Consider the following 17,972-nt stretch of genomic DNA (forward strand, 5'->3'; position numbering starts at 1 on the left):
AGGATCTGGCATTGAGTAATGAAAATCGCTTAGCTTGAAGGGCAGCACCAAGCATGCATTTGAAAATCTCACTGCACGCAATTGGATAACACTATGACCAATCACAACAATACACGGGGTGACGTATCCTTAGCTTAGCTACCAGCGGAGCTAACTGGTAGATTAGACTCTTGCCGTATCCGGTCGGCAAAACAGCAAAAACATCCTTCTTGCAAAGGTACGATTTGAGCGCCGTTTTCTGTTCCTCTTTTAGATAAAAAGTCAAGTCTAACTCGTTCATTGTAGCGGCCAAAGCCATTTCAAATAACTGGTGTTCATCCATAGCCATCTTGCAATGTTTACTAATGACTTCGACGTCGCAGCGCTGTCGTCATCTGTTTAACTCGCCACTGGCCCGCCTATATCAGATACACCAATGTGATTGGTGCAGCTCGGCTTCAAGGGCATAGTTAATGAGCATCATCACTCAATGCCAGAGCAACTCGCTGAGCAAATTCAAATTGTGCTCTCGTGAGAACTCTGGATTTCCAGGGTAGAATAGTCATGCTGTTCTCAAGCAAAACTGAGCTGCTGTAGCTGGTCCACCAGCACTGGTAACCAGCATACCAGTAACCAGCATCCCATGCATGCAAAACATACTTTATGCTGGTGACCAGCAGTGCTGGATTCTTCAGCAGGGCAATCAAATATGGGCAAAAAGTTTTTCAAAAATGTTGACGATGTCAAGGACCTATAATGCCCTTCCTGAAGGACTCCCTGCCTAAAATATAAAAGTGGCTACAGTATAAATTTTCATGTTTACAGGCCTATTTATACCATGTTCGTTTATACCAAAAAGCAGTGTATTATAAAACATGTTGTTTCCAAAATTAATTATTTTGGCTTTATTTGTCATTGTATTAAAGCCTAAAAATAATTAATTATCCTCTACAGAATATTAATAATAAATATAATAGGTGAACACTTATAAATAAATTATAAATGGCTATTTTTTAAATTTGCCATGAAACGGAATGATGAGTTGCATGAAAGTTGCGATAGTCTTTTGTGATATCTGACAGAAACAGCTTGTCGAATAAGAAAAAAATGTTGGACATACTTGATTTTGTCCATCAGGAATTGATTGGATCATTGCATCATTGTGGTTTGCTATTGCTGTGGAGGGGAATTTGTTTTGATTAAAGATAAAACAGCACATGATTTTTTTATTTTTTTATTATGATGAGCACAGATGAATAAATTATTATAAATACTGCAATATTCCATTAAAAAACAAGAATTGTCCATTTTGATCTCATGGTGACTTTAAAAATACAGTTATAGGCTGTTTTTTTTTGTTACTGATGAAATATTTTTATGAAATATGAAATATTCTGATACATATATTTTATCTCTAAGTTTTCTAACTGGGCTTGAAAATAATAAATTGAAAAATAACAAGTGTGCAAAAAACCTTAGATTTAAAAAGAAAATCTTTAAATTGAGTTTATTATTATTTAGATGGTGCCTTTGCTGTTGAGTCTGCTCCCAGGATGCTCCTTGACTGATATTATGTCCTGCGCTACTGCACAGTCAGTCAAAACCCTGCTGGTCGAAAAGATTCAAGCGTTCCAAATAGCAGCATCCAAGGTGTCAAGGTTTGTAGGCATGCATACTGAACTTGCTGAGGTTTAGTTTGATTATAGAGATGTCTGGGTTCTTATACCCTCAGATTTTATGGTCATTTGTGTGAATGTAGGATTAATGCTAGGAATCAACTTTTAGTTTTAAGAGCACCATTTCTTCTGCTAGAATTGGCAGGATGGCCTTCGCCAAAGACGACAGCCAATCACAAACATCCTCACAGAAGCTACAGGCTGAGGATGGTCCATGTGTCACTCCAGAGGTGCACTGCAAACTAGTCAAGAGAAAACAGGTACACCTGTGGCAGATCTACACATAAAATGTGATTACATTTACTTGTTGGTAGCATTGTAAATGCTGACCAATACAGTGATACAATTGCACATCATCACCGACACTATACAGACATTACCATTGAAATGTTCGGAATCAGTAAAAAAAAATATGTTTTTATTACCCAATGTAGTATTTATTTGTTTAAAATTACTAATGTGAATAATTAATATTTGAAATGACTGTTTTAGAATTTAGTCTATACCTGTGGAGGCCAATGTGCTAATTTAGTATAACAGAAAACTTTTTTATAATCTTAGCACAATTAGAAATGATTGTGATTCTTAAAACTATTTCTTTCATTTTTATTATATCAGTCTCAGTTAAATGTGTGTGTTTTCTCAGAAAGGCAAAATCTGTTAACTTGTGACATTAATCTCTTCTGTTTATGGTGTTAGATGAATCAAGCTGTGAAAAGAGCCCTGCAGCAGAGACAGCCCCTGGACTATGACGGGCCCCGTCTAGCCCCTATCCACCCTGTACGTGAGGAGTCTAGCGCTCAGCAAAAGGCTTATGTGTGGAGGAAATTTGGGGGCTTTGGGCTCAATTGTTGAAGACTCATCGGAATGGATCATTCTGGTGACTGGGTAATCTGTTACTCCCATAATAATTTGGGTTTACTGAAGTGAAAACTTAAAGGGATGCTTCACTCAAACACAATCCCATGATTCTCATTTTCTCATCATCTTGTCACTCCTAACTTGTTGGACTTTATTTCTTCTGTGAAGAAACAAACAAAGATGTTTTGGAGAACATTCGAGTCCAAACATCATTGGACCCCATTGACTTTCACTATATGGACAAAAACTTTTTTTTTCTCAAAATGTCTTCTTTTGTGTTCCACAAAGAAAGAAACACATACAGGTTGGAACGATATGAATCATTTATGATATTTCCTTTTAGATTAGAGATTATTTTGGATTTACATTTGATTTAGTCAATTCATTGCTATAATTCAGTGGGAGTTGTTTTGTTCGCAGAGGTCCTCAGCAGCTGGGGAAACAGCTGAGAAAGTGAGTGAGAGGAGAGAGAGAGAGAGAGAGAGAGAGAGAGAGAGAGAGAGAGAGAGAGAGAGAGAGAGAGAGAGAGAGAGAGAGAGAGAGAACGAACAGTATAAAAACACCACTGGCAGCTGATCCCAGACTTTTATCACAGACACTTACACTCCCTTGCTAATAGTGAAACACATGTTTTCAGCCCCTAGAGAAGACAGCCTGAGATATTTTGGCGTGGTAATAATGGAACAATCAGACATAATTTTCTGAAATTTATTGTCCTTGAGCAAAAAGAAAACATAGCCTACATGAAACAAAGACTTTAATTTCTGTAATGGACCTTTCAGTCCAGTCTCTGGTTACTGTATGTATGCTGTGAAAAAGGCATCATCTCAGCTGTGTGGTGATTTGTAATCTTTACTAGACTTGCAGCTTATCTTTGTAGATAAGATGAAGTAACACTCACTTATCACATTATTGTCATTATTTTTACTACAAATTTCTATGGTTCAACCCTTACTGCAGTTTTAAAATTGTCAAAATTATAGAAGTTTTAGATGTATCCTTCATGGCAGTGTGAGGATATTTGTAAATAGGATTACAGTACATCACTATGGGTGTGTTTGGAATAGCATACTACTATATGCAGTATGTACTGGATACTGTGTAGACTATGCACATTTCTACTGTATATGTGTGGAACACGTGTGTCACGGGTTGGATCCACATAGAAGCAAGTCGAGGATATATTTGCAGCAATCTTATTTAATTAAGCTAAATAAAACAAAACACTACGGCACACGAGAACTACACAGAAGTAACATAAAACAACTTTTAACACTGAAGACACCAGACAAAGAGCTGAACTGAACAGAGGGTTTTTAGGGTATGTTTACATGACAAATATATGCTTAAAACGGAGAAGCTTTTACTTTGAGTTTTCCGCATAGAGATGACACCATGGTCAAAATGATCCCCATTCACACTGATCCGCGAAAATGACTAAAAAACGCTGTATTAGCAGTGGCTCATTCAGGAATTAACAGCATTAGCTTAAGCCTTTCATTAGGTTCTTCTACTATACTTCCATACTGGTAAGTACAGTAAGTTTATACGTTTATAAGAAGCACATTAAGCTCAACAGTAAACATCAAAAAAGATGTCTGCGATAGAAGGAATAGATAGTTGATCTTCTTGGTTTAAATGCATTACTTCATAAACAAAAAAAGAGGCTGAGAAGTGGAAGAGGGCTGTGGCAGACTGTGAATTTCATGCTGCCAACCAGCAATCTAGATACGTTTGCTTTCGAATGAACCTTGCGGTGGTGGGGCTTGGTGGAGTTTCCTCAGACAGTGTGTGTGTGGGGGGGGGGCGAGACCACGAACAAAGTGTTTTTAAACAGACAGTGGTCATAAAGAAGCCCATAAGTGCTTCACACTGGTGTAATAAAAGTGTAAGGTTACTCTTTTTGGCAGATTAGGACAGACAGCCAGGAGAGTCACGAGTTGCCAGCTTCCCCCCCAGACAAAAACACCTTTCTCTGGGCACAGGAGCTGGTGGCCTGGCCTCCAGTCAAAGAAGTCTTTTGCAGACCAAAATTTCATTCACGTTTGCTGGGAGACTGTTTTGTCTAAAACATGCCGCGTATGTTTGTAATTTTTGGAGAGTGTTAGGAGCGTGCAGATGGACTGACTTAAATGGACTGAAGTCTGAAATCCAATGAAGTTTTAAGAAAACCACAAGATTTTTCTTTCCTCAACGTTGTAATATAACAGTTAATTTTCCTTGAATGTACACAAACAGACTTATTCAAAATAAATACTGCAATAAATCATAAAAAAAACGATTTTATTCAAAAATTAAAAACAATAATGGATACATAAAATGAAATTAATTTAATGAATAAATATATTTACATAGAAACAATTTCTACAAACCTCCTGATTTACTTAAAGAATGTATCTCCCTCCATCCACCGCTATCAAACCGTTTGTTTGCTTCTTTATAGGTTTAGTTTAGAGTTTAGTTGTACCCAGATGATGTCTGACCTGTCTGGCACAAATAGATGAATATAAAGAATTTAATGGCCTCTTTTACAGTCTCTTAAATGGACATAGACAAGTGGTCCCTACTGAGGAACCTTTGAAAGACAGTTTATTCATTTTGGATAGATAATGTGTCTGCTGTTTTTTTGTGACTCATAAACTTTCCAGCTGTATTTGAGGAGTCAAATCCAGTTTTGGTCTTGGTCTTTTCTTTTTAGATGAACTCTCCTTGTCATGGGGAAAGTCTTCACTGTCACAGTCTTTATCTTGCAATGAGTTTTAAACATACATTTCAGTACCTTTTCAGTGATTTTGACCATCAGGGCATCATGCTATCCCTACGAATAAGTTGTCCAAGGCACACTTGGCCTGCTGGGAGGTCGTATAACTTTCCTCACTTTCAGGGTACTGTTAACAGACACAGTTTATTGCATTACATGGTGCGTGGCCGGGATTTGTCTAATGGCAGGCCAGGACCACATGTCCGCATCCAGGGTTTTTGAGGAGTAGTCCAGATAGTCCTTGCTTTTTCCTTCATCTGAGGTTGTGATGTCTGCCATTGAGAAAAGGAGTGTGATTAACATGAGGGTCAATCTCTGGGAAATTCAAGGTATAATTCACCCAAAAATGACAATTCTGTCATCATTTAATTTCCCTCATGTTGTTCCAAACCTGTATGACTTACTTTCTTCTGTGATGAAAGAATGTACATGGCACAGTAGCTCAAATTGCAATGAACGAGGACTGAGGCTTTTAAGCATAAATAGGACTCAAAAGGAACATAGAAGTATCATAAAAGTGGTCCATTCAACAAACAATATATTCCAAGTCATCTGAAGTGATACGAAAACCTTTTTTTGTGACGAACAGACAGAAATTTAGAGAAGAGTCTGTCGACGTTCCGCAGCACTACAAACAACGTCTCTTCAAATTACGCCTCCCGCAAAGAAAAAAGTGTGAATGCCATTGACTGAAATGATCTTTTCAAGTACATTTATTTTATGCTTTAGGAATTGTTTGTAAGGCTAAATTACATTGCTTTTGAATTTTATGCAGTATTAAATAAAAGCTATTAAAAAAACATACCAATAAATTATAGAATCAAAAACATACCTATTGTATGGTAATTATAACAACAAAACCTACCCTAAACCTAACCCTTATTGTACCCCTTCAGTACAATTAAAAATGACTGTAGGGTTTCATAATTCATTAGGGTTAGTTCCTTACTATAGTAAGTACATGTAGTAACTACGTCACATTAAAATAAAGTGTTACCATTAAGTCATTATACACTGATAATGTCCCCCTCCCATAATGAATCATTGAGAACACAGACAAGTTTTGTGCACTGAATCAACTGAGTCATTGAAAAGATCTGACTCAAAAGAATGTTTCTCTTAAATCGGACATTGTTATTTCTCTAATGAGCTCTCATGAACTCTTTTTGACTTTTGGTGAATGACGACTTGCGTGGTCTGTTTCTCGAAGGATCGAGTTCACATTCGCTCTAATCAAAGTGTTATGAACAACACTATACATTTCACCTTTTGTGTTCCACAGAAGAAAGAACGTTTTTGGATCAATGTGAGGGAGAATTAATGATGACAGAATTCTCACTCGTTTTGAGTGAACAGTCCCTTTAAATGCTCACTATGAGACTGTTTGTCATCTTAAAGAGGCTTTCAGTGTAAGGAAAGCACCTCTACAGCTTTGCTCTTATAAAAAGATGCATCATACACAGCAGCAGAGGGTGTAGCATTTAAGTTTGGCTGCATTGCGTCCCGTCCCGGCGTAGCGGTTCTTCTTGGGCAGCAGCAGAATGAAGGACACAGCCAGTGACACGTGGTAGAAACTGTGGACATAAGCATATTCCCACTCCTGCAGGAGTAAATGAGCAAGTCATTACCGCAGTTACGCAAACATGCTTTTCTAACAAATTGTGTAATGTGTTCCTCCAGTTGCAATAGCTGTTTAAGAGCTGCATCATATTTTTACCTCAAAATAGAAGCGAAGCATCAAAGCAAGAGCACCGAAGCAGAACCCTGGCCCCACTTGTTGAGTGTAAACACTTTTGTCTGGATAAAGGCCTTTCTTTTCCTTCATTTTCTGTAACTGGAACAATGAAAAAACAATATTGTAAAACCTTGCGAAAGCATTTGCGGTTGATAATAAAATCTTGAGTTTCCATGTTGTCAATATGAGCAAAATACAATTCCAAAATACAATGTGGATTGTTCCGTCCACATTGAGATGGCGTTTTTTCCCTCTTTTTGAAGACACACTCCAAAGTAAATACATTTGAAAACACTGTTTTTGCATTGTAGTGTGGACTGTGAAATCAGAAGAATTCAAAACCGATGATGCATGTTTAGTCCAACCCGATCTCATGGCAATTCGTTCAAATTTTACGAGGTGGCTAATTTGTACGAATTCATAAGACCTCACTCGAAATGAATTTGTGCGATTTTTGCTAAATCGTTCATTATTTTACGAGTTGCCCAATTTGTATGAATTCGTACGAATGACCTACCCCTGACCCCGCCCCTAAACCTTCACTGGGGTTTAGACAAATTAGTCACCTTTTACTCGCTTGTTTACATTGTTTATGATTTGGTCGTGAGATAGTGTTGGTTTAGTCATGTGACGCATATTGCACCTATAGACCTTATGCACCAGAGAAACAACCGCGCAGCCATCTTTAGAATTTTGTCTTTGAACTTTCGTTTTTGTGGTAGCTCTGTATATTTCTATGGCATCGCTGTCGAAGAGTAATTGTATTTACTTATTGTAGAGTTAACGAAAGTTATGAGTGTAATTTTTGAAGCGGATGTCATAACATATGTCAGAAGACTGGGAAGATTTTTAAAATGAGCGCTTTATTCATAAATCCGTACGATCTTACCTTCATGCTGTGGAAATACAAACCGGAAGACAGAACACATCGAGCGCAGCGCTGAAAAGGGGCGGGGCTACATTAGGTCTATAGATATCTATGTTTATACCAGCATGTACCAGCTATGTTCTATTCACTTGCACAGTGCTGCTAAAGATAAATGTTTGTTCTTTGTACAATCTTCATATTACATTTCTGCAATGATGACAGAAAATATACTCGCAATTGCTGTCTTGTGGCAAAATGCTGAAGTGTTTAAACCAGGGTTTCTCAAACTCGGTCCTGGAGGGCCACTGTCCTGCACAGTTTAGCTCCAACCCTGATCAAACACACCTAGCTGTGAGTTTCTAGTGATCCTGAAGACATTGATTAGCTTGCTCAGGTGTGTTTGATCAGGGTTGGAGCTAAACTGTGCAGGACAGTGGCCCTCCAGGACCGAGTTTGAGAAACCCTGGTTTAAACCATACATTGAATGGGAAGTGTGACCTGGACACGCCAGTAATTGGTGGGATATTTTGCTAATAAAATAATCGAGCCAGAAGACAGCATGAGAACTGTATAATGTCTGGCCTCTCTGTATCATCTCAGAGGGCTTTTATTACGTCTTAGAAAGAAGATTTAAGCGTTTTCCGAAGTTTCAGTGTGAACGAGAAATGTTTGAAAAACGCTTGAAAATGCATGTGGATTAATGTAAACGTAGCCTTAAAAGCACTGCATCTGATGTGTCTCAAACTCACCCATTTGACTGTTATCATGAAGACAGCTGTTCCAATGGGGCCGGAGTAGATGCCGTAGCCCCAGCGGTCCTGGTAGATCCTCACAGCCGAGGTCAACACACCAAACATGGTGAGCGAAGAGCGCTTGGGTTCATCGAAATCTCCCAGTGCTGGATGAGAGCAAATGGACACATATTCTTTACATGACACACCGGAATGCAAGATATAAACACTTGTCACACTTCTCACGAAAAATAGTATTTTAAATCACTTTGTTTGACTGTTTGACCCGTGGGAGTGCACGTGTACTTTATTAGAAAAAGATTTATACCTTTACAGAACATTATTGAGATTTGCTCACCATTAGGATATGGAGATGCTATTATTATTTGCTCACCTAGTAGTGTGACCCACATGGAGATAGCTGTGCCATACACGCTGAAGTACTCCAGAATCTCGTACTTCATGATACAGAGAATGGACAAGCCCGGACCATCACACGCATGGTAAATCTGAGAACAGATGGAGAAAACACATGACTGCTAAGTCACCTTGATAGAGAGGTATCTGCTGAGAACATAAATGTAAATTTAAAAGGCTCTAGAATAGATTAGATGAAACTTTCCGTGTTCTTGTCTGAAAAAATTTATGAACAAGCCCTTTTTTTATGGCCGTAGTCAGAGATGCCTCTAGTTGTACTATCAGTTGTGATTCAGATTAGGCCAACTGAAGTAGCTTGAGTTTTGTAAACTTTACTTCATTTGTTGTTTTTGTAATGCATTGAGAATTCAGAATTTTGCGCTGCTTTTGACGTTTTCAAATGTAAGACCGTGTTTTGTGTGGAGGGCCCCTTAAAGAGTTTGTTCACCCAAAAAATGTAAGTTCTGTCATAATTTACTCGCCCTCAAGTTATTCCAAACCTGTATGACTTTCTTTCTTCTGCTGAACTCAAAAGAATATATTTTGAAGAATGTGGGAATATGGGCCAGATTGACGTCCATAGTATTTTTCAATGGGACCCATAAACTTTTTGGTTACCCATATTCTTTAAAATATCTTCCTTTGTGTTCAGCGGAAGAAAGAAATTCAGACAGGTTTGGAACAACTTGAGGGTGAGTAAATAATGACAAATTTCACTTTTGGGTGAACTATCCCTTCAAGCACAAGTACAGACACACAAGCTGAAGATACTGAAATCTCTTAGTACTGTATATTTCTCCACACATCTTTCAAATGAATAAAGAAAATGCTGTTTTTTTTATCAATAAAAGCACCCATTATCTTACCGCTATGAAGAACATTGTGAAGAAATAGACCATGGCCTCCATGTGGAAGCCCCTCTTGGCGGCCACACTGGCGGCAGGCAGGAACACCAAACTGCTGATGGTGGGCAGCAACATCTTGGCGATAAACGCTCCCATTGTGACCCAAATAAAAGGATTTGTCGACAACTTGTCTGTTTGTTTTAAACCACCAGGTCTTTTGGAGAAACGGCCGAGAGAGTGAATAAGGAACTCTCACATGCTCACAACCTCCTCTGGAGGATCTTTAAAGTTTAAATGGCTCAGAGGGGTATGTATGCGCACTGTCATCAGAACGGCAGCTGTCTGCGTGAGGACTGGGAGAGGCCTGCAATCACATGGCACGCTTCTGTCACACATGTTTGGGATTGTGGAACAACAGCAGCGGGACAAAAGTGAAGCTATTTGTGGTGAACTTCACAATCTATGCAATCACAGAGTCAATGCTGAGTTAAAGTGTTTCCACGCATAAAAAAAAATTGCTAGTGCGCCATTGGGCGTACAGAGAATTCTTTGAAATGTATTTTTCTCTGGTCAGTCTGGACGGCAATGTGTTGAGTCTCAGACATTGAGCTTCTCATGGGTGAATCGATCCTCAGCAGTGGCTATAGAAACAGCTGTCTCTTTTGGGTTATTGACATTGGCCTCGCGAAAGCACCTGGATGCGTCATTGCAAATCTGTGTTTGACGTGAATGTGGTTCTGAGGGTAAAAAAATGTGAATGGTTCTGGTAAGGTGTAGGCTTAAGATGTTTGTGTTAGAGACCTGTGAGTCTTGTGTAGACCCATACCAGATGTACTGATAGACCAAGAGCCTATTAAATGAATAAAGGAAACCCAAGAACAAGTTCTTACTTTGTACTGGTCACATTTCATGTGGTCAAAATATGTCTTTTATATCTTTGAAATCTATTGATTTATGCTGCTGAAACATTTTAGCATCTAAAATGTCCATATTTACATTTCAAAAAGTCAAAATCTCCTCCAAGCATCAGATGATCTGCATCAGGATCCATTTAATTCAGCGTAAATGGCAGAAAAGACTTGTTCACTCTAAATCAATAGGAAACAGATGTGACTTAGTGACATTTCTCTAATTTAAACATAGTGTTATTGAAATTTAGCACATTAAATGGCAGCAAGATGAACTGTAAATGCTTGTGTTCTTGCAACACCACGGGACGATTTAACCTAACCATTCTGAATCCATGTGGCTTTTTTGATGTGGCTTTAACGACTTTCTAAATAAGACTTCACACAGTCCACAACAGTTAGGAAAGTCCTTATTTTGTTATTTTGAGCACGAGGGAGAGTCTTGCTATGGACTTTGTGGCTGGTCAGTCACAGCTGTTCTTCTCTCAGCTGTTGCACCTGCGAGAGGAGCACAAAGGGTGCAGTGTGCTGAGCGCTCCTCACGCCAGACATTCTCTAAGTTACTCTGTAACGTGATTCTCCAAGACACCAGAGAGATTGCAAACCTCAGATACTTACAGAAGAGTCCACTTTCTTGACCAGTCCTGGAATGAGATGTCACATTTGGGGTCACATGCTAAAAAGTGCAACATCATTGCTTTCACTTGTCCATCTCGCTGTGGCCACATTTTTGTGTAGCAATGCTGCTGAATTTGGCCTTGCAAAGTCAAATGAGTTGACATTTAAAACCCTTACAAAAAATAAGTTAATTCTTTTAGTTCTTTTGAAATAAAAACAAGAAAGTATTCTTTTAGTCTACTCTTGATGTACTTCTCAGAAGTATACTTAAGATTACACTTAACTGGGCCTATACTTGACTTATACTGACAGAAAAAGTATATTTGGCCTATACTTGCATCTTTAGATCAAGGTATAATTAAGTATTCAGAGTATACATGGCTTGTTTACTCTTTTGATTAAGTAGCTTATTAAATACTTTTCTTTCACATAGTTTTGCATACTGTCTTATAAACTTAAATTTTTTGTAAATATTGATATGTTTCTAATTTTGAGATTTTTGTTTAGTCCACTGGTAGTGTACAGGAATACTTCAAATCTACTTAAAGTGGAGTTAAAGGTATATTACAAGTATAAAAATGAATACCTAAATAGGATATCTTTAAAGTGCAATAAATAAATAAATAATTATGATGAAGAAAACTCACAAGTGAACTTGCAGTATAAAACTATAATAAAATAGTATTTTACTTCATAAACTAAAAAATTAGCTACAAGTACTTAACTGGTAAACCATGTTAGTTCACTTGTTGCAGTACAACGAAAAACAGTTGTAAACTGGTTTTTTACAGTTACACTTAAACTTAAAAGTATACTTCTGGTACATTGATATTAGTATACTACATTAAGTATACTTAAAAATATACTTGAACATTACTTAAGTATACTTAATAAAATTAACTTGAAGTATACTTATTTTTTGGTAAAGGTATTCATAAAGTTTTTCAAAGGCAGGTATTCCCAACTTTTTTTAGAGTGCATTTTTTAGGTTCCATAATTCTTTTAGTGCGTTTAGTGAAATTCTGACACAAACCCATAAGCTGGATTGTTACATTGACACAGTTTTTGAAATCTTCTGCGCTCTCATCTGAATCCCGAGCTGAGAAAACTCTGGTCCAAGGCATGCGTATTTTTGGATGTATTAAACTTTGTTGACTTAAAAGTCTGTATGTTATCTTTGAAATGAGGGCCTGAGAAAAAAAGATCATTACTCACTATAAGAAGATACAATAAAGGAAGCATTTCTTTTAATGATGTCTCAACAGTTGTTTTCGGCAACATTATCCATATAAAACATAAGTCCCTAATTCAGGTGATTTTAACATCATTTCATTTTAATGAAAAAATAAATAAAAATAAATCGGTAACACTTTACAATAAGGTTCCTTTATTAAACATTAGTAAATGTATTAACTAACATGAACTAACAATGAGCAATACATTTACTACTGTTTTTGTTAATCTTTGTTAATGTTAGTTAATAAAAATAAAGCTGTTCATTGTTTGTTCATGTTAGTTCACAGTGCATTACCTAATGTTAACAAGATTTTAATAAAGTATTAGTAAATGTTGAAATTAACATTAACAAAGATGAACAAATGCTGTATAAGTGCAGTTCATTATTAGTTAATGTTAACTAATGTAGTTAACTAATGAACCTTATTGTAAAGTGTTACCAATAAATCTAATTTTTAAATTAGCCTATGATTATTTTCAGAAAATCTGAAAATGTAATTTAGCTCTTCAACAACAAAACATTCTGTTTGTAACAGGGTTTGTCTAAAACATGTTTAAATGGGTGGTATAATGCCCCTTTTTACAATATGTATAATAAGTCTCTGTTGTCCCCAGAGTGTGTATGTTAAGTTTTAGCTCAAAATACCCCTCAGATTTTTTTTTTACAGCATGTTAAAATTGTCCCTTTTTGAGGGTCAGAAAAAATGCGTTGTTTCATGTGTGTCCCTTTAAATGCAAATGAGCTGCTGCTCCCGGCACAGAGGGCGGAGCTACAAGAGCTTGTGTGTTAGCAGCTCCGATTACCTCACGCAGACAAGCACTAAAATATCAGAAACTTTTCTGCCTTTTATGTTTAATCTGGAGTCGGACAATGATGGAGAGACTCAAGAAGAAGTGACATGTTGCTGATGTGGAGTTAACTATCTTCAATTAGCATATTCTGTCATGATTAGTGATGCACCGATGTGAAAATTGTGGCCGATACCGATATTTACCTATGTCGATATATATCTCTGTATAGAAAACACATTTTTATGATAATCAAATAAAAATCTATTTTCCAAAACACACATGCATTATATTGCATTGCATATAATGTGTGCTGGTCAACTTGTCTAAAATTAAGAAACCCCTAGAAAACAGTATAAAAAAAAAACATAGGAACATTGTGTATAGGATAGGCTACTTAATTTATTATTCCAATATCCAAATATGATACTAAAAAATGCCACAGGGAAAAGGGCTTCTATTTGTGACGTGCTGTCTTTGTGTTTGAACATTGCACATTTTAAACAGGACACGCATTAACTGAATAAATGTTAGCCAATACAAACATATAGAAAACAGTTGACAATGAATAGACAGGAGTCCAATTATAGCATAACGAATCACTTATTCTAAAAATAATAACAAGTAGGCTATAAGACGAATCCGACATATGGGCTGTGTTAACAGTAGGCTAAAACGTCCGTCATTTAAAGGAGCTGTATGTAAGAAATGTATTTCAATTAATCATAAAATGGCCCTGATATGTCACTAGACATTAAGAAATCATGTTCATTTCAAATACTTATATCACTGACAACAATAGTCCGGCCAGGATATTGTCATTTAAAAAGTGAAGTTGCAGCCCTCAACTGATGTTGATGTTGTCATGTTGTGTTTTGGCCTGGTGCTCCACCCTCCACCTATCTACCAATCACAAAGTCAGTAGTGTTTCGGCATCCGGGTTGCCAGCTCTGCTCTAGTTTCCACAGCTACATAGCAGCCTATGTTCCTGCTGGATCCTGCAGCCTATCTGGCAACCTCGAGTCAGGGGGGAGGGGGAGGGGATACACCGCTCTACAGTAATTTGAAAGTGATTGCAGTACCAGTTTTGGCCACAATCTTACATACGGCTCCTTTAACGAATTTTAAAAACACGGATGGATAATACAAAATGCTTTCTGACATTTTGACAGAAAAAAAAACAAGCAAGAACAAAATTTAAACTTAGCCCATCAATTTTTCATTTTACAATTATCTTCTCTCTCTGTGTGCGTGCGTCCGTGTTTGTGAGAGAGAGAGCTCACGCAGCACTGATACAATGGTAGCCTACTTTTTAATCCATAAGTAACGAACGCGCTAGTTTTCATACAAAATAAATATGTAACATAATTAGGTAGGCTACTTTAGTTATTATTAACACAATAACGTAACAAATGAAGGCTACGTTTCTCAACACTGAGAATGAATAAATAAACGCCTGTTTCTCCACTCGCGCTTATCATAGTAATCCACAAATCACACATGCTGTCCCTTTTGAGAAAAATCTAATTCGAACGGGTATCAAATATCAAGCAATATATTCAAATATCTACGAAAAAACATATAAGTCGCACTGGACTGCGTTAACAATGTTACGGACGGGACAGTTTGGACGTGAGCGCTCTGAAAGCGGCACTAAAAGACTGCTTTAAAACTTTCACAGAGACCTCAAACAGAAAGCACAAAGCCTGTATTTAAATTTAATTTCGTTTTGTATTTGTATCTTAATTTTGATCAATGTTTCATCAACCAATTGCCTGGATTTAATAAATAAGATAAATATCTAGTAAATATAGTAGAAAATATTTAATCAGGACACGGAGACGATGGCGCGTGAACCTGGAGCGGGTCTCATAAATGAAACGAAACCTACCTGCCTCACAGACCTGAGACATATATAGAAAGCTTGAAATGTCTATTTTTAAACAGAACAATTCAAAACGAAAGAAAACAGACTGTTCTCTGCTTATGTCATCTGTATGAAATGTTTAGGCCTATTTCTCTCAGGCGCGTTCACTACTGCAAAGATCATGAGTCAGCATCGTCAACTTCATCTTCAACTTCACACGTCAAATATCGGCCTGTTCACATCAGCCATATTTTGACATCGGAACGATACCGATGTGTAAAAAAATGACCATATCGGCCGATATTATATTGGCGGCCGATATATCGTGCACCACTAGTCATGATAATCTATAAACTGCTCATGTGGGAACTGTTGTAAGATGCCTACAGAGTGACATGCTATTGCATTTGTGTAACGCACTGTATTGCTATAAATGTGCAAAAAAAAAAAAAAAATGGATGCCACAGCTTGAGCAGACTCACAAATGTGCTGTACTACAACAACTCTTCCTCTTCTCTACATGGACTGCGTGTTCCCGGGGGCGGGGTTTATGTAAATTTTAGGGTTAGTTATGTCACTAACCCAGGAGGAATGTTGTGTAGTCCCTACCAGCTGTTTGTTGTATTCCTTAAAAAACGATTTCTTTAAAAGCAAATATCTTCTTCTGCTTTGAACTTTGAGCGTTGTAACTTTGCAGATGTTGTTTATGCTCAAACAGCAACATTACACACTAACTAAAGTTAGAAAAGCGAAATCATAATCAACCACCCCTTTAAAATTACATACCAGAATCTAGCCAGACCGAAAACAATGCCTAAACAGTTGAGTGTATTTGGCTTTTGGTTAACATTAACCAAATATTCTGTGTGGCCTAAGTGACGACAGCGCGGTTTCAGAGGAAGAGCATATTTTCAAGTTTCTTTAATTTTGATGACAAAGACAAACTTTTTTCCCCTTTGGAATAACCATTAATGAATGAAAAACGGACTGGAGCACGTATTAGGATATTCATGTTGACTGTACCAAAATATGTTTTCTTTTTGGCATCAACAAACTGTTAGAAAATAGTGATCACTTGCACTTCAAGTCTGCAAGTCTGCTTATTTCCCCATATCTGCTTAGCTTTCAATCAGTTAGCATAGCAGAGCTGATTCATTGTTCCAAAACAGACCCTGCCGAATTAGGCTCTAATAACATGCCTGTCGTGTGAGAAGAACATTTGTTTGGACTATGAATGTAGTGAATGCATTCATGTGTGGTACATTAGACCGCTAGTTAGAGAGCATTGTTGTTGTCTATTCATTCCCAACTTCTTTTTTTATTTCCACAAAATACACCTGGGTTTCCATCGCCATTTTAGAGTGAAGGAAAACTTCTATTTTCTTGTGTGTTTCTATCAACTGAAATGCATCAAGAGCATTTTTCCTACACAGCCATTCTCCTTAGAAATATTGAAGGATCTCTCTCCTTCTCTGTGTCACACACACAAACTTTCCCTGTGTTTTCTGCCTTGTAATTTTAGGCTTTTAAAAAGCAACCATTCCTCCAGACTTCCAGACTGTGCAAATCTCCTGAAGTATGTCTATCACCATACAAATCTGTGGTTGAGAGGAGTGTTTGATTGAGCTAAAAGTGAAGCGAACCGTCCCTAATGTACAGAGCAGACAGACAGGCAGCTAAGAGAACATGTGGTCTATAAATGTACACGTCACACACAGGCATGGTGGTCTCAACTATCTGCTTGTGCTGCCCAAGTCTTTTTCTCCATCCATCTCTCTCTTCCTTCCAGTCTTTTATTACACTGCAAAAAAAATCACTTTGTTAATCAGTATTTCTGTCTTGTTTTCCACTAAGATAATCATCCATAAAGAAAGATACATTTATTTAATAAAAAGTAAAATTTAATTACTTTAGTTTTTAGTTTTTTTGTTGTTTCATTTTAAGTATAAACCACAAATTTGGCTCCTTAAAGCAAATTTTTTTGTTTGTTTAATTATGCCGCGTTCCAGGCAACCTGTAACCCGTGATTTTCCAACTCGTAACTGGGAGTACATCGTTCCAGGCAACCTGTAACCCGTGTTTTTCCAACCTTATACCCGTGAAAGTGCACTGGAACGGCAGTCAAACCCGTGACTTCCCACCCGTGAACTCGTACTAGATCGATGTAGCTGCTAGCCTACTCCCAGTTACGAGTTGGAAAAACACGGGTTACAGGTTGCCTGGAACGCGGCATTATAGTCATTGTATTTACATGTTGTATGGTTCAGGTATTCCTTACACATAGTACAATACCAGATTTTTTCATTTCTAGATTTCAGTGAGGGTTGTGTTTAGGGGTGGGTTTAGGGTTAGGGGGTATAATATACAATTTTTACAGTATAAAAATTATTTTATCTATCGAAAGTCCCCATAAACTGTTCTATGTATCACTACACAACACCCCTAGCAACCACTCTTAGTAACTTAAACACATGTTTGATCTCATTGATATTGTTCATTGAAGCTATAGTAGAGTATTGTGAGAGATCGAGTAAGCGAGTGTACCTGTATTTACAGATATAGCATTTTCCTTCAGGTCAGTCATATTCATAATAAAAAAAAATCCGTTTGAATGTCCGCTTTGATATCTTGTCCTTTTAACAGTTAAGGAGTTTTTCCGTGCCATAGTCATCTGTCAGTTG

General features: G+C 37.4%; 2 protein-coding genes across 3 annotated transcripts; one reads left to right on the plus strand and one right to left on the minus strand.

Moving 5' to 3' along the window:
• The first annotated feature begins 1,506 nt into the window (after positions 1-1,506).
• Positions 1,507-2,802, plus strand: LOC311084083 (uncharacterized protein). Its single transcript, XM_084115931.1, has 3 exons — positions 1,507-1,637; positions 1,792-1,915; positions 2,355-2,802. Exons 1-3 carry the CDS (start codon positions 1,552-1,554, stop codon positions 2,508-2,510), a joined length of 366 nt encoding a protein of 121 aa, XP_083972057.1. The 5' UTR covers positions 1,507-1,551; the 3' UTR covers positions 2,511-2,802.
• A 1,744-nt stretch (positions 2,803-4,546) lies between these two features.
• On the minus strand, positions 4,547-10,205 carry mymk (myomaker, myoblast fusion factor). Of its 2 annotated transcripts, none has more exons than XM_084115927.1 (6): positions 9,895-10,205; positions 9,006-9,120; positions 8,630-8,778; positions 6,995-7,111; positions 6,737-6,877; positions 4,547-5,549 (listed from the first exon to the last, which is right to left on the minus strand). In XM_084115927.1, exons 1-6 carry the CDS (start codon positions 10,027-10,029, stop codon positions 5,430-5,432), a joined length of 777 nt encoding a protein of 258 aa, XP_083972053.1. In that variant the 5' UTR covers positions 10,030-10,205; the 3' UTR covers positions 4,547-5,429. The 2 variants fall into 2 exon arrangements, with proteins under 2 accessions (XP_083972053.1, XP_083972054.1); XM_084115928.1 differs by having other exon boundaries at positions 5,445-5,549; positions 6,700-6,877.
• Between the last annotated feature and the right edge of the window lie 7,767 nt (positions 10,206-17,972).

Source organism: Abramis brama, assembly GCF_963993115.1.
Source record: "Abramis brama genome assembly, chromosome: 5".
Classification (NCBI taxonomy): Eukaryota; Metazoa; Chordata; class Actinopteri; order Cypriniformes; family Leuciscidae; genus Abramis; species Abramis brama.

Bases quoted from the DNA above. Each gene is read 5' to 3' on its own strand.
- LOC311084083 (XM_084115931.1), top strand. From the start codon at position 1,552: ATGTCCTGCGCTACTGCACAGTCAGTCAAAACCCTGCTGGTCGAAAAG. The intron at 1,638-1,791 runs GTTTGTAGGCAT...TTCTTCTGCTAG, and splicing joins GCAGCATCCAAGGTGTCAAG to AATTGGCAGGATGGCCTTCG. The intron at 1,916-2,354 runs GTACACCTGTGG...TTATGGTGTTAG, and splicing joins AACTAGTCAAGAGAAAACAG to ATGAATCAAGCTGTGAAAAG.
- mymk (XM_084115927.1), bottom strand. From the start codon at position 10,029: ATGGGAGCGTTTATCGCCAAGATGTTGCTGCCCACCATCAGCAGTTTG. The intron at 8,779-9,005 runs GTGAGCAAATAA...GCTCTCATCCAG, and splicing joins CATGTGGGTCACACTACTAG to CACTGGGAGATTTCGATGAA. The intron at 6,878-6,994 runs GTAAAAATATGA...TTACTCCTGCAG, and splicing joins TGCTTCGCTTCTATTTTGAG to GAGTGGGAATATGCTTATGT.